The sequence below is a fragment of the Hemiscyllium ocellatum genome, chromosome 34, assembly GCF_020745735.1.
Source record: "Hemiscyllium ocellatum isolate sHemOce1 chromosome 34, sHemOce1.pat.X.cur, whole genome shotgun sequence".
In the NCBI taxonomy this organism is placed as follows: Eukaryota; Metazoa; Chordata; class Chondrichthyes; order Orectolobiformes; family Hemiscylliidae; genus Hemiscyllium; species Hemiscyllium ocellatum.
In genome coordinates this window covers 11,201,280-11,216,074 of record NC_083434.1, presented here as the reverse complement: position 1 = coordinate 11,216,074, position 14,795 = coordinate 11,201,280, and the positions used below count along the sequence as shown (strand labels likewise).

Here is a 14,795-nt window from a genome sequence, read left to right as displayed (position 1 = left end):
GGACTGTGGGAGGAAACCGGAGCACCCGGAGGAAACCCACGCAGACACGGGGAGAACGTGCAAACTCCACACAGTCAGTCGCCTGAGTTGGGAATTGAACCCGGGTCTCAGGCACTGTGAGGCAGCAGTGCTAACCACTGTGCCTGACCATTGTTGTCTTACCTCAATCTCTGCCTTGCTCTTGTTTGTCTTGATTACTTTGACTTGCACCTCTTCTCAATTGTACCAACCTCAGACTTATCTTTTGTCTTACTGTTTCTTTAAGATCCCCCACATCCCTTTCTGCGTAGCACTAGCAAATCTCTCCTCCAGTATATTGGTCCCCTTCCAATTCAGGTACATTCTGTCCTCCTTGTACAGGTCACTTCTACCCCAGAAGAGATTCCAACAATTTGTAGATTTGAATTGCAATAAAAAGGATAGGAATGCATGGTGCAAAAATTCCACTGTGACCATATCTGTCTTTGAAAAGCATGCTTAGGGAGATTTTGTTAAAAAAAAAGGCTTTTGGTTCCAAGTTACATCCATTGCCTTGAGCCAATTAAAGTCTCATGATATCTAGGATGTTCATGGCTTTCTGGCATGTACTGGTTTTATGTTTAATGGTTGTTAAAATTATTGAGGATATTGATGAATTCTTCTCATTTTTCTTCTGGGTGAATTTAAATATTCCATATGTTAACACAAATCTAGAAGGTAATTTTACTGTCAGACTGCATCACCTAATAAATGAGTTGAGAATAGAAAAACAGCATTGATGGCTGAGACCCTGCAAGCAGCATTTTTAAGTAGTCTTGTTAAAGAGGGGTGAAAAATTCTGAAGACAATGGCAGGATCAGATGTCACGTGGGCTTTGGTGTTGTCTGCGACCCCACTTTTTCTGTGGCCCAGAGCTTAGGAACCATTGCTTAATAGTGAGATGTATTTTTCTATTCTGAAGTTGCAAGATCCGCTATTTGATCAGATGGAGTAATGATAGCCCTTGTCATACCATTGAAATAGATGAAGTTCCCTCGTTAATGGACCTTACTGTGTGCTACTTGACTACTGTATTTTTGTACATTCTAACCATTTTAACTCAAAAGTACTTAATTGGTTGTAAAATTGAGGTCATGAAATAATTTTTTCTTTGCTGTAAGAATCATTCCTCTTTATTTTATTAATTTTCTATAGGCTTGCTGACCAAGGACACACTGTTGTTGGTGTGGAAGCATCTGAAATAGCTATAAAAGAATTCTTTGCAGAACAGAACGTGTCCTACACACAGGAGTCTGTACCAGGAATTGCAGGTGCAGAAGTATTTCAGGTAGTATAACAGCATAGCATTTTGTTTTTAACCACAATACACTGAGATTTGTGTGCTGTAAAATTGCAGTAATGAGATGAATTTACAAATATTTTGAATTCTTATAACTCTGCATGAAACAGATCATAGTCACAAATTGGCATGTGAGAAATGGATGTGTAAATAACAGTTTGCAATAATTTAATGAATGTGTTTATTATATAAACTAAGTAGTTAGTTTAAAAATCAGGAAGATTTAAATTCTGGTATGTTTCACTGAATGTCTTAAACAAAGGTTAGAAGTCAGGGTGAAAGCTGGTATTCTATCAGAAAGCTTGCCATGTAGCAAATTTTTATTAAGTTTGTAGTTGCGAGGAGTGATATCTAAAATATAATGTACTTATTTTACATTATCCACATTGTACTGAATTCTGCTTTAAAAGGCAGTTGCATTTTGACTAAAGTGGCAATAAAAATAATTTCAGGATCTTGATTTCATTTAAGTAAAAGTTGTTTGAATAAAATTAAGGAACAAATGTCTTTGTTGCAAGCTGTATGTGTATCATCACAACAAGCAAGCTACGTTGTTGGCTGTAACCTTGTGAAGTTGTATTTGTATGTAATCATTCACAGAAGTAGATATCTAGTCATGAAAAGGTGTTCTATTTCATTCATCAATTGGGCTATGATTCCTTAACTTGCAATCAGTGATTTCTCAAATTATAATTGTCTTGGCAATATAATTTCTGTTCATAAAACCTACAGGAATCTAACAGTCATAAAGATAAAAAAAGTTTCCCACTCCCCCTATGCAACTGGAAAGGTGAATAACCTTTTAAGTTGCCATTTTAACGCTCACATGGTCGAATTTGTACTCTTACTGAGGTAATTAAGTTTGCTCCGGCTCTCTTTCTATTGAAGGGATTAATTCCATGCAGTCAGTTAGAATTGAGAACATATTAGACGTGATATTTTAATGATGAATCAACATGTTTCTACATTAAACATGCAGTTATCGTGACCATCACATGTCCACAGCATGGCCCTTGAACTGTGAATTTATAAAGCTCATTTAGTTCCCTTTCTTTGCATAGAAACTTAGAAATAACCATCAGCAAAGTGTTAATTTAAATAAGGTTAAAGATTAGTTTAATCGACATCTGTTACTACTAGTTGCTAAGTTAAAAATATAATGTTATTGGATAAAACACAGAGGCAAAGATTAAAAGTAGATAGCTCCAAAAGAAAAACTTTTTAAAAAGTTCAAAAACAAAAGCAGAAATTGCTGGAAAAAATAAGCAGGTCTGGCAGCATTTGTATAGAGAAATGAGAGTTTTTGGTCCATTGACCCTTCTTCACTATTGATGTATAGCTAGGAAAAGATTGGTATTTATGCTGAAGATGGATGGGATGAGAGGAGTAAACGATGGTAGAGATGGATACCAGCGAGAGAGAGAGAGAAACAGTTTTGCAGACTGTACAATGTGTAGTGGTCAGCCTGGGAGAATCAACAGCTGCTAATTGGGATCATTAGTGGCTGACGATTGGATCTTAAAGTGGCTGACGATTAGCCCACATGATGACAAGTTCTGGTGTGTGGTAGTTGGGATAAGTGCTCAGGCCCTAAAATTAATGAACTCTATATTGAGGCTAGAAGGCTGTAAAGTCCCCACGCGGAAAACGAGATGCTGCTCATCCAGCTTGTGCTGAGCTTCATTGAAACACTGCAGTAAGCCTGAGACAGAAATGTTAGCCAGGGAATACAATGGTATATTGAAGTACCAGGCAAGGAAGCTGAGGGGCATTTTTGCAAACAGAACATGCAATCGCCCACTCTCCATTTCATCTCCCCAGTGCTAGTAGAGCATTGTGAGCAGCAAATGCAGTAAAGTCGTAGAGCAGTACAGCATGTAAACAGTCTTTTGGTCCTACTCGTCCATGCCAACCAGATATCGTAAATTAATCTTGTCCGGTTTGCCAGCATTTGGCCCATAGCCCTCTAAACCCTTCTTTCTCAAATACCTATCCAGATGCCTTTTAAATGTCATAATTGTACCACCCTCCGTCACTTCCAATGGCAGCTCATTCCATACACGCACCATCCTCTACATGAAAAAGTTGCCCTCAGGCCCCATTTAAATCTTTCCCCTCTCACCTTAAAACTATGCCCTCTAATTTTGGACTCTGCTACCCCATGGAAAAGACCTTGGCTATTCACCCTATCTATTCACTCATGATCTTGTACTTTCTGTAAGGTCACCCCTCAGCCCCCAATGCTCGAGGGAAAATTGCCTCAGCTATTCAGCCTCTCCCAGTACCTCAAACCTTCCAACACTGGTAACATTCTTGTAAATCTTTTCTGAACACTTTCAAGTTTCGCAACATCCATCCTATAAAAGGGACACCAGAACTGAACACATTATCGTGCAATTAAGAATTAAGTGCAATAGATTGGAACAAGTGAAATGCAAGTAAATTGCTGCTTCACCAGCAGGTGTGACTGGGTCCTTGGATAGTGAGGAGGGAGGAAGTAAACAGATAGGTGTAGTACCTTCTGCGATTGCATGGGAAGGTGCTGTGGCATGAAGGGGAGATGTTGGTGTGGAGGAGGAGTGGACCAAGGTATCCCTGAGGGAACAGTTCCTGAAGAAGGCTGACGGGATGAGAAGAGCATGTGTGTCTGTTGGTATCCCACTGGAGGTAGCTGAAGTGGCAGCTAGAATGAAATGGTGTCTTTACAAAATAGTTTTTGTTTGAGAGTGTTGGTGGGTTTGTGTGCTACTAGGATTCCAAGGGGGCTTAGTAGCCTGGCTGTTATTTCTGAGACTTCTTTGATGTATGGTAAGGTGGTTAGGGTTTCTGGCTGTTTTAGGTCTGCCTGTCGTGGTTTATTCCTGAGGAATCTGCGGACTGTATTTTTTGAGTATCCGTTCTTCTCGAATACGTTGTATAGGTAGTTCTCCTCTGTTTTCCGAAGTTCGTCTGTGCTGTAGTGTGTGGTGGCTCATTGGAATAGTGTTCTGATACAGCTTTGTTTGTTTTTTCTTGGGATGTTTGCTGGTGTAGTTAAGTATTTGGTCAGTGTTTGTCGGTTTTCTATATACGCAGGTTTGTAGTTCTCCGTTGTCCTTTCTTTCAACTGTGACATCCAGGAATGCGAGTTTGTTGTCGGTTTCTTCCTCCTGGTGAACTTTATGCCTGTGAGGGTGTTATTGATGATGTGAAATGTCTCTTCTACCTTGTTTCATTTTGTGATGACAAAGGTGTCATCTACGTAGCTGACCCAGATTTTTGGTTTGATGGTTGGTAGGGCTGTTTGTTCTAGTCTTTGCCTTACCGCTTCTGCTATGAATCCTGATAGCAGAGATCCCATGGGTATGCTGTGTATCCTAGTAACACACAAACCCACCGACACTCTGAAACAAAAACTAACAAACTTAAATGACCCAGTACAACCTATGGACAAAACCAACGTCATCTACAAAATTCCATGCAAGGACTGCCACAAACACTACGTAGGACAAACAGGAAGAAAGTTAGCCATCAGGATACACGAACACCAGCTAGCCACAAAAAGACATGACTCTCTGTCCCTCGTAGCCCTATGCACAGATGAAAAAAAACCACCATTTCGACTGGGACAACACCTCTATCCTGAGACAGGCTAAGCAAAGACATGCCAGAGAATTCCTAGAGGCCTGGCACTCCAACCACAACGCCATAAACAAACACACAGATCTAGATACCATCTATCAACCACTCAGAAAATGAACAGGAAATGACATCACCACAAACCCCAGGAGCCCCATCCAGGACAAACATATAAATAGAAAGCAGGAGACAACAGCTTCGCTTCACTTGGAGGTCACCAGTGATGATGTTACCTAGCCAGGTAATGAAACGTCTGGATATCAAACCTACAGCTCAGCAAGCAAACCTACACCCTAAACCTCAACCTGAGCTACAAACCTTCACAAACCTTGCAAAAATGTTTGAACTGGTTGATTAAAAATATCTATATGTTAAAGTAGTTAATAAATAACATGGCTTAACAAGTCATTCTTACATTTCAAATATAGAAAACAAATACACACAAGTACTTAGAACATATAGACTTAGAACATAGAACATTACAGTGCTGTACAGGCCCTTCAGCCCTCGACATTGCGCCGACCTGGATCCAGTCTGAAGCCCATCTAATTAACACTATTTCATTTTCATCCATATGTGTATCCAATGACTATTTAAATGCCTTAAAGTTGCCCTTATTGTTGCAAGCAGGGCATTCCATGCCCGAACTACTCTCTGAGTAAACAAATTACCTCTGACATCTGTCCTATAGCTAACACTCCTCAATTTAAAGAAAATTCTGACTGATTACAGTAGTTCCCTGATCCCAGTAGGATCAATACCATCCCTTTGGATTTTTCTGTCTCTCCAATGAAAAAAACATGGTTTCAATGTCTTATAGATTCTTTAAATCAGTCTATTCAGATGTATTAAGATTAAATTCCCTACAGTATAGAAACAGGTCCTTCGGCCCAACAAGTCCACACCGACCGTCCAATGAGTAACTCTCCCACACCCATTCCCCTACCCTACACTTACCCCTGACTAACGCACCTAACACAATGGGCAATTCAGTATGGCCAATTCACCTGACCAGCACATCTTTGGATTGTGGAAAGAAACCGGAGCACCTGGAGGAAACCCATGCATGCATGCAGGCACCCACCCAATGTGGGAATTGAACCCTTATCCTTGGTGCTGTAAGGCAGCAGTGATAACCACTGAGCCACCGTACCGCCCCTTAAAACAGTCCTCTGGAGGAGGTGGGACTTTTAGCTCTTTGATAATTTCTAATGAATCTTTTCAGAGATGATTGTACACACCTCTGGAGCAGGTAGGACTTGAACTCAAGCCTCCAAGAAGTAAGGAACTACCACTGTGCCACAAGAGTCCAACCACCTCTTTTTTTTATGTACCCTCCCATTGTTTTTTTAATGCCCTATGCAATTGATTGATCATCTCCCTTACATACCATTTAAGTCAAATGAACATTTCGCAGAGCATTTAATTGACCGTTAATTGCTCCCTGCATCTGGCATTAGTTCCCAATCCATAACATGCCAAATAAAAGAATTCTCACACATCCAGACAGCTTATCAGTTCCATCTGCTTTTTCATAGTTCAGGACAAGTCAATGAACTTTCAAGCAAATATGAAATGGTGTTTAAAAAGGTTCACCAGAAGTTTAAATTATAGTATCAGAGATTTAATAGACACGTATTAAAGCATCCAAATTTGAAAAATGGTTTAGTTCCTTTACAAAGTATGATTTTCTCAAACTTCTATCATAAATACAATTAACTAAGATTTTTGACTAAATTGATGAGGTGAGTTTTAGAAATGTGATCTGCATGATATGTTACAATTGAGTGAAACATACAGCTTGTGGATAGTTTTTGCCAGGTTTCAAATGGACCAATAATTTTAAATTGGTAGTAGAAATACAAGGGATTGGAGAGATATGAACACTGATAGCAGTTCCTAACCTGTATCTTGTTCATTCTGTCACACAATTGAAATATAGCATTTCCACCAGTGTGATGGCTGAATGCAAAGTAACTTACTGTCCTGACCAAAAGAGAAGGACTACTATGTTGGGTATAGTGGCGATGAGACATTGAAAATACATTTAGATATTTAATTTGGCTCAGAAACTGACAAACCTCTTGTTCTCTATTTCTTTCCAGAGTGCTGATGGGAAGCTATTTTTATTTAACTGTAATATGTTTGATTTCTCAAGGTGAGTAGCTGTGAAATGAAGATATTGTTAAGTGACACTGCATCACCTATTGAAGGAACTGATGAAAATGAAAAAACAAGAGCAAGGTCCCCAAATATATAAAAGTAACCCTCAAGGAAATCATGCGAGGGGGAAGGAGAGATGACAGGGATGGAAGGTAACAGTAGAAGATGAGAAATTCGACATCCAAGAGCTGAAATTCAGATTCGCTACATGTAAAGTCATAGAGAGATTTACGGCACGGAAACAGACTCTTCGATCCAACTTGGCCATGCCGACCAGATACCCAACCCAATTTAGTCCCACCTGCCAGTATTGGCCCATATCCCTCCAAACCCTTCCTATTCATATACCCATCCAGATGCCTTTTAAATGTTGCAATTGCACTACACTCCACCACTTCCTCTGGCAGCTCATTCCATACACATACCACCCTCTGCGTGAAAATGCTGCCCCTCAGATCTCTTTTACATCTTTCCCCTCTCACCTTAAACTAATGCCCTCTAGTTCTGGACACCCCCCCCAGGAAAGAGACTTTGTCTATTTATCCTATCCATGCCCCTCATGATTTTATAAACCTCTTTGGGGTCACCCCTCAGCCTCCGATGCTCCAAGGACAATAGCCCCAGCCTATTCAACCTCTCCCTATAGCTCAAATCCTCCAACCCTGGTAACATCCTTGTAAATCTTTTCAAGTTTCACAATATACAATATATGGAAGGAGACCAGATGTGCATGCAATATTCCAAAAGTGGCCTAACCAATATCCTGACAGCCACAACATGGCCTCCCAACTCCTGTGCTCAATATACTGACCAATAAAGGAAGGCAGACCAAACACCTTCACTATCCTATCTACCTATGACTCCACTTTGAAGGAACTGCGAACCTCTTGGTCTCTTTTGTTTGGCAACATTCCTCAGCACCTTACCATTAAGGCCTGCTACGATTTGCTTTCCTAAAATGCAGCACCTCTCATTTATCTGAATTAAATTCCATCTGCCATTTCTCACCCCATTGGCCCATCTGATCAAGATCCCGTTGTAATCTGAGTAACCTTCTTCATTGTCTACTACACCTCCAATTTTGATGTCATCTACAAACTTACTAATTATTCTCTTATGCTCACATCCAAATCATTTATATACTTTCATCAGGATGCATAACCAGAACAAATTGCCTCTAGATAGTCTGCTGATTACAAATGAACAATTCTTGATTTCCAACTGTGTTATTCTCCCAAAACATAATATATTCTAACAATTATTACAAAGTAATCTTAAACCAATGCTTAAATTTACATTGGTGTCAATATTAGAAAAGCTGTCAAATATATGTAGGTAAAATATGAGTTAGATGTTCTGTCTACAATCCCAGTAATGTGGTTCCATCCCAATCTGAGAGAACACATCCAATTCTTTCTTCTTGGAAGTAGTGCAATTCAGTTATTTAATGCCAACTTGTTGCTCAATGTGGAGAAATGCTATACTTTACAGTTCATTATTTACCTTGGATCAAACACCTTCATTTCTGTTATAACGACATTCTTTACATCTATGCATTCCATCAACCCTTACTTCGTCAGATAATTGTCCATGTACACTGTCCTGTTCTCTTTCCACTATTGTAACGATGAAGCGTTAAGAATTCTGTATTGGAAGCTAACATTTTCTACCCCAAGTTGCCGAGAGAAACAAATAGCTAAGAACTTGCATTTAGATTGATGTTGTGAAAGGTGCTGTACAAATTCAATGTCCCGTAGTGCTTAACAGCAAATTCAATAGCTTTCTACTGTAATGTAGTATTGCAGCAGCCATTTTGTGCACAGCAAACTCCCATAATCAGCAGCATGATATTGGTCAGTTAATCTATTTTGATTATTTTGCTTTAGGGATAAATTTGGGAGCACACCACGATCTTATGCGTCCATCTGAGAGAGTAGATGGTGCCTTGGTGTAATGTCCTTTTCAAGGAAGGGCACCTCTAATAGTGTGGTGCTCCATTAGGACTGGCTGTCTGGCAGGACAGTAATCTTTAAGTACTGCAGTAATATGTTGGCCTAAATTGTGAACCCATAATTTTTGTCTGAAAGGTGAGTGAGCTGGCTGCTGAGCCACGGCTGACATGTAAAGTATAACCATACAGGATTGATACAAGGTTGAGATTATTGTTGATTGAGGAATAAATTTTGATGAAGGCTTCAAGTAAACAGCCTCGCCTTCTTGAGGAATGCTATATGCTCCATAAAGTTAATTGGAACAAAAAGATAAAACCTCAATTTAATGTATTGTCCAAAGTATAGCCACTCCCTCTGAGTGAGTACTACATTAAAGTGTCATCCTAACTGGTATGCCAAAGTCCAGGATTGTGACTAGACTTACAAGGTACTTCGAACAAATTCTAACAATAAAAGAGGCATGTAGTTTTGATGTTAGTGCAAGGAGTACAAACCACAATCAGTTATAGATATCAGTAAATCAAGTGAGAACAGTAGGTTCTGTTTTAACGCGGTAGTTCCATTCTTGTGTTAACCCATTTTACAAAAAAATTGTGTAATAACAGTACCATTTAAACTAATGGGACTGGAATCATGTTATAACCGATACCTGCTTTAAAAGTTTGCGTTTTAGAAATCATGTCCCCAATTCATCAATCACCTTACAGTGAATTTGCATTAACAAAATGCGCTTTATAGCAGAACGACCTGTAATGGCAGTAACAAATATGGGAGATGGGTACATTTGTCAAATGAAGTGAGTGTCAGAAATGAAACTGGCTGCAAGATATTTTTGTAAGTAGTGAAATATTCCAAGGTAGATCACAAGAGTATAACCGAATAGGGAAACTGAATCACAAAAGGATGTTTTAGGCATAGTTTGATTCAACTTTGGGAACGAGTAATGTTTTTAGGAGTAGCTTAAAGAAGATGATGTGTTCAGGAACAGAATTCCAGATCTTAGAGCTCAAGCAGCTGATGGCATGGTTGCCAATGGTGCAGTAATGAAAATTGGAACCACTCAATATCTGAATTGGAGGAAGGCAGAGATCTCACAAGATAGTGACTTGGATGAGATTTTAAATAATAGGATGGTTGAGAGATTCAGAAAAGTCCAAAGAATCACATTTAAGTATTAACAAGCTGTACTAATCTTTAGAAGTTTTGATAGTAATTGAAGTAATTTAATTCCATCTTCATACATATTCCATCTTTGTTCTGTTGACCAATATGGAAAATGCAAACTTAATGACAAAATTAAGGTATTTATTTATTCATGCAAAAGGCAAAAAAAAACCTCATGATCTTTCATGTGCTTCAGTAGTGCTGGCAACCTGAGAATGTGCATTATCTTCTAAATTACTGTTGGAAATATACATTATGTTATTCATATGTATAGAACGAGCTGCCAGAGGAAGTGGTGGAGACATACAATTACATTTAAAAGGCATCTGGAAGGGTATACAATAAGGAGGGATTTAGAGGATATAGGCCAAATGGTGGCAAATGGGGCTCGGTCAAATTGAGATGTCTGTTTGGCACTGGCAAGTTACACCAAAGGGTCTGTTTCCGTGCTTCATGGCTCTTTGTTTCTGTGACCTCTCGTAGTTACCATTTTGCCAATTATGCTCTGAATCTGTAAAAGCAAGGAACTGGATGAAATGACCCATATTTTATTTACAAACAAAAGCAGAATTTACTGCTAAAACACAGCAGGTCTGGCACCACCTGTAAGGAAATTAAGACTACAGATGCTGGTCAAGTCAGAGTCAAAAAGAGTAGGGCTAACGATGGGCTTATGCCCAAAATTTCGAATCTCCTGCTCCTCAGATGCTACCTGACCTGCTATGCTTTTCCAGTGCCACTCTTTGACTCTGGCAGCATCTGTGGAGACAAAGCAGAGTTTACCCTGTTCTGAAGAAGGGCCACTGGATCCAAAACATTATCTCTGCTTTGTCTCCACAGATGCTGCCATACCTGCTGAGGTTTTCCAACAATCTCTGCTTTTGTTTCTGATTTCCAGCATTCAGCATTCTTTGGTTTTTCATATTTCATTTTTGACCTTTTTTTAGCTCACTTGAATTCTTGTGCCATCACTTTACACATGAACAGAAAGCAAATTGTTGCACTGGCTGAAAACCTGAAGTAAATACGAGGCAGCATCTTTGGAGAAAACAATGATTATCTGAATGTTCCTTTGTCAGAACTAGAAGTTAATACAGCATTTTCAAAGCTGTTTATCAGTAATATTAATGTTCCCATCCTGATAACCCTGTCAGGGCAGTGTCAAGGGCAAAGCAGTTTGCTTCACTGGTACTCAATCCACCACCTTAAGCATTTACTCCTTCTCCTACTGATGCAATGACAGCAGTGTGTATCATCTAAAATTGCAAGAAAACACCTAGGCTTCTGAGACATCATCTTCCAAACCTACACTTCAACCATCCAGAAGAGGGTGTTCAAAACTGGGGGGAATATTTTTAAGGTGAGAGGAGAAATATTTAAAAGGGCCTGAGAGGTAGCTTTTTTTTTACACAGAATGATTTGTATGTGGAATGAACTGCCAGAGAAAGATGCAGGTACAGATATAACATTTAAAATGCATTTGGACGGATATATAAATAGGAAATGTTTGCAGGAATGTTGGCCAATTGCAGGCATGTGGAACTAGTTTAGTTTGGGAAACTTGATTGGCATGGAAAAGTGGGACTGAAGGGTTGTTTCCATGCTGTATGCCTCTATGACTATGACTGTGACACTAACTTGTTGACTCTTCCCCAAGATAATGGCTGAGCTGCTGAATATTTCCAGCAGTTTTTTTTTCTTGTTACAAATTTCCAATTCCAGAACGTTGTTTTCTCAGTAATTGTGCATGTTGCTCTGTGGTTTTATTTGTTCATAATATTCCATCTTGACTGTGAACTTTGCAATATAAAAGCTTGTTGTGCTTTGTTTTTGTTTCTGATGGGTAGTGCAATTGCTGGAAAGTTTGATGGAATCTGGGATAGAGGTTCTCTGGTAGCAATCAACCCATCTGATAGACAACGGTGAGTAATTTGTTATCTGCCAGCTTATTTATTTATTAACTTTAAGAAGTTGTTGTTTAGCATTTCACCTGAAACGTGACAAAAAGTAAACATGTTTAATTTTTATTGTGAGACCATATTTAGCAAGTTTTGAGAAGATTTGTAGCTCAGGTTGAGGTTCTGGATGTAAGTTTGCTCGCTGAGCTGGAAGGTTCGAACCTTCCAGCTCAGCAACCAAACCTACATCCAGATCATATTTAATTCTAAATGCAATGAATTGCGTGTTGTAAAGAATTAACACTTCTTGGGTCTCCCAAACCAAAGTGAAACCCTGAATTTAGACTCCATATGTTTACCTCACTTATAATGAATTAATCTCAGCAGTTCTATTATTTTAAAAAAAAACAGTATTTGCTCAAATGTGTCAGTTCACTGAATCCATCCAGTTTCCCTTCCACCATGAAAGAAAACAGTTGGATTCCATTAATGTCTCTATCTATGTTACAGCTCAGATTAGAAATTGAATGTATTGAATTATCAAATCAGAAATCTTATTCCATTGTAGTGCATATTAGTATTAAATTAAGCTGTCATTTTTAGATATAATATCTAAAGTGTTTGTTTTAAAATACACATCACCATTAACATGAAAATGTTATTTTCCTGCTTACTTTCTTTTTAAAGAATACTTTTAAGCTATATATGTTTTGTAAAGTGTACTCCATAAATCTGTAATTGTACCTTTCCATGAGCATCATGAAATATAGCATGGCTGTGTATGAAAAATTACTATTGAGCATTTCAGTGTAAACAACAAGAAATGTGATTCAACATGCATTGTTTCATTTTGCTACTGATGTGTGAAATCTTTTCTCTCAGAGATGGTTTCTATGTCCTTTCGTGTCCAAGCAAAATTAACTGAACCATTTGAGAAAAATGAAAACTAATATTAATGCAAAAAGTACAACTAAATTAAGCAAAGTGAAAATCAATTGAAGGAAAGAGATCAAATAGCAAAATTAAATTGAATATTATAAAGCATGTTAAAGAAGTAAGACCTTTTGTCAAATTAAAGACTTTTTCTTAATGTAATTATTGCAGTTATGCCAAACTAATGACTACACTTATGGCCAAAGAATGTCACTACCTTCTGGATGCTTTAACATACGATCAAGAAAAATTTTCTGGTAAGTAATTTCATGGTCCACTTTCACATACTCAAGTGTGAAAAGCATTTGCATGTGTTTGCATAAAATGATACAAGCTTTTTGTTGTAATGTACTCCACTCTACCGAAGTAAATAATAAAATACAAAAATATTTAAATAAATCTTAATATGCAAATTCTGGTTCCATGTTTTCTAATTATAGATACCTCTGATCAATCTTAATTGAAGAAAATATTTATAAACAAAAACCTGAATTGATTTGTTTTGCATTTTCTACTGTCTCACTAAAGCCAATTTGTTAAATCAAACATAGAAAAGTGTTTAGTAAAAGCAGAAAATGCTTAGCAGTTCAGACAGCATCTGTGAAGATATGCAAAATAAATATTTCAGGTTCCTGCTTTTTCCTTAAAACTGAACAAAATTAAATGTCTAATAGATCTTGAATAAGTATAAAGGCAGATGAAGTGAGGTTGTAGAAATTCAAAAGAGAAATTATGGTAAGGTGGAAGACAGAAGAGATTAAACGAGAAAGGGATTGTTGGGGTCAGCAAATGCAATTGGAAGTGGGACAAATAAGGAAGTAACAAAAGTTGAGTGAAGAGGCAACTTGAATGGACAAAAAAGCAGCATACTTGCCAATTTCTGCCATCCATAAGTAAGTAAAAACCAAATGAGGCAAAGATTCTGGTCTAAAATTGTTGAATTCCATGTCAAGTCCAGAAGACTGTGAAATTTTCAGTCATAAAGATGAAGTGCTGTCCTCAAGCTTAAAATGAGCTTCATTGCAATAGGTGTTGGAGGCAAAGGTAACTCCAGAGGTGAAATGGCAAGTTAAAATGGCAAAATTTTTAAATTTATTTTTGATGGCACCTTTTGATTCTACTTTCACCATTTGCTTAGAGTTTAACCACATTTTATCAGCACTCAAGTTACAATATCTATGAATGTTGGAAATGCCAACTTCACAGAAGTTGTTGATCAAGTGAAAGTACTTACAACGCTGAATGAGCTGAAGAATTCCCAGAAGACAAAAGTTCCAAAAGTTTGACACAATGCTGTTGGCTTACTTTAAGTTTGTTGTGCTGTTCTGAAATGCATACCTTTTATCTAAGAAAATTACATACACAGCTGAGTTTTCCAGAGCAACTGTGTCACCAATTTTCCAACTGTGTGACTCTAATCGTATTCCAGTTTGCGCTTTATAATTAGTTTCTTACAAAATTTGAATCGAAACGTGAATACAAACAAAAACATGAATAAAACTACTTCAGAAAATCATTACTCATTTAAAATTTTCTCTTTTGCAAGGCCACAAATTGTGTTATTTGAATTGTTTTGAATTATGCCAACAAAATTGGTTCACAAGAATGGTCCCAGGAATGAAAAGCTTAACATATGAGGAACATTTGTGGACTTTGGTTCTGTAGTCAATGGAGTTTTTGCAGGATGAGGGGGTATCTAATTGAAACTTACAGAATGACTTGTACAAAGTCGATGTTGGGAAGATGTTT

General features: G+C 38.0%; 1 protein-coding gene across 1 annotated transcript in view; it reads left to right on the top strand.

Annotated features, from left to right (window-relative positions):
- LOC132832216 (probable thiopurine S-methyltransferase) overlaps positions 1-14,795 on the top strand; it is a 54,285-nt gene that overhangs the window by 29,656 nt on the left and 9,834 nt on the right. The window contains exons 4-7 of the mRNA XM_060850010.1: positions 1,174-1,306; positions 7,042-7,094; positions 12,063-12,137; positions 13,218-13,303. Of these exons, the coding sequence (XP_060705993.1) occupies positions 1,174-1,306; positions 7,042-7,094; positions 12,063-12,137; positions 13,218-13,303 (347 nt within the window). The remainder of the gene's footprint in view (positions 1-1,173; positions 1,307-7,041; positions 7,095-12,062; positions 12,138-13,217; positions 13,304-14,795) is intronic.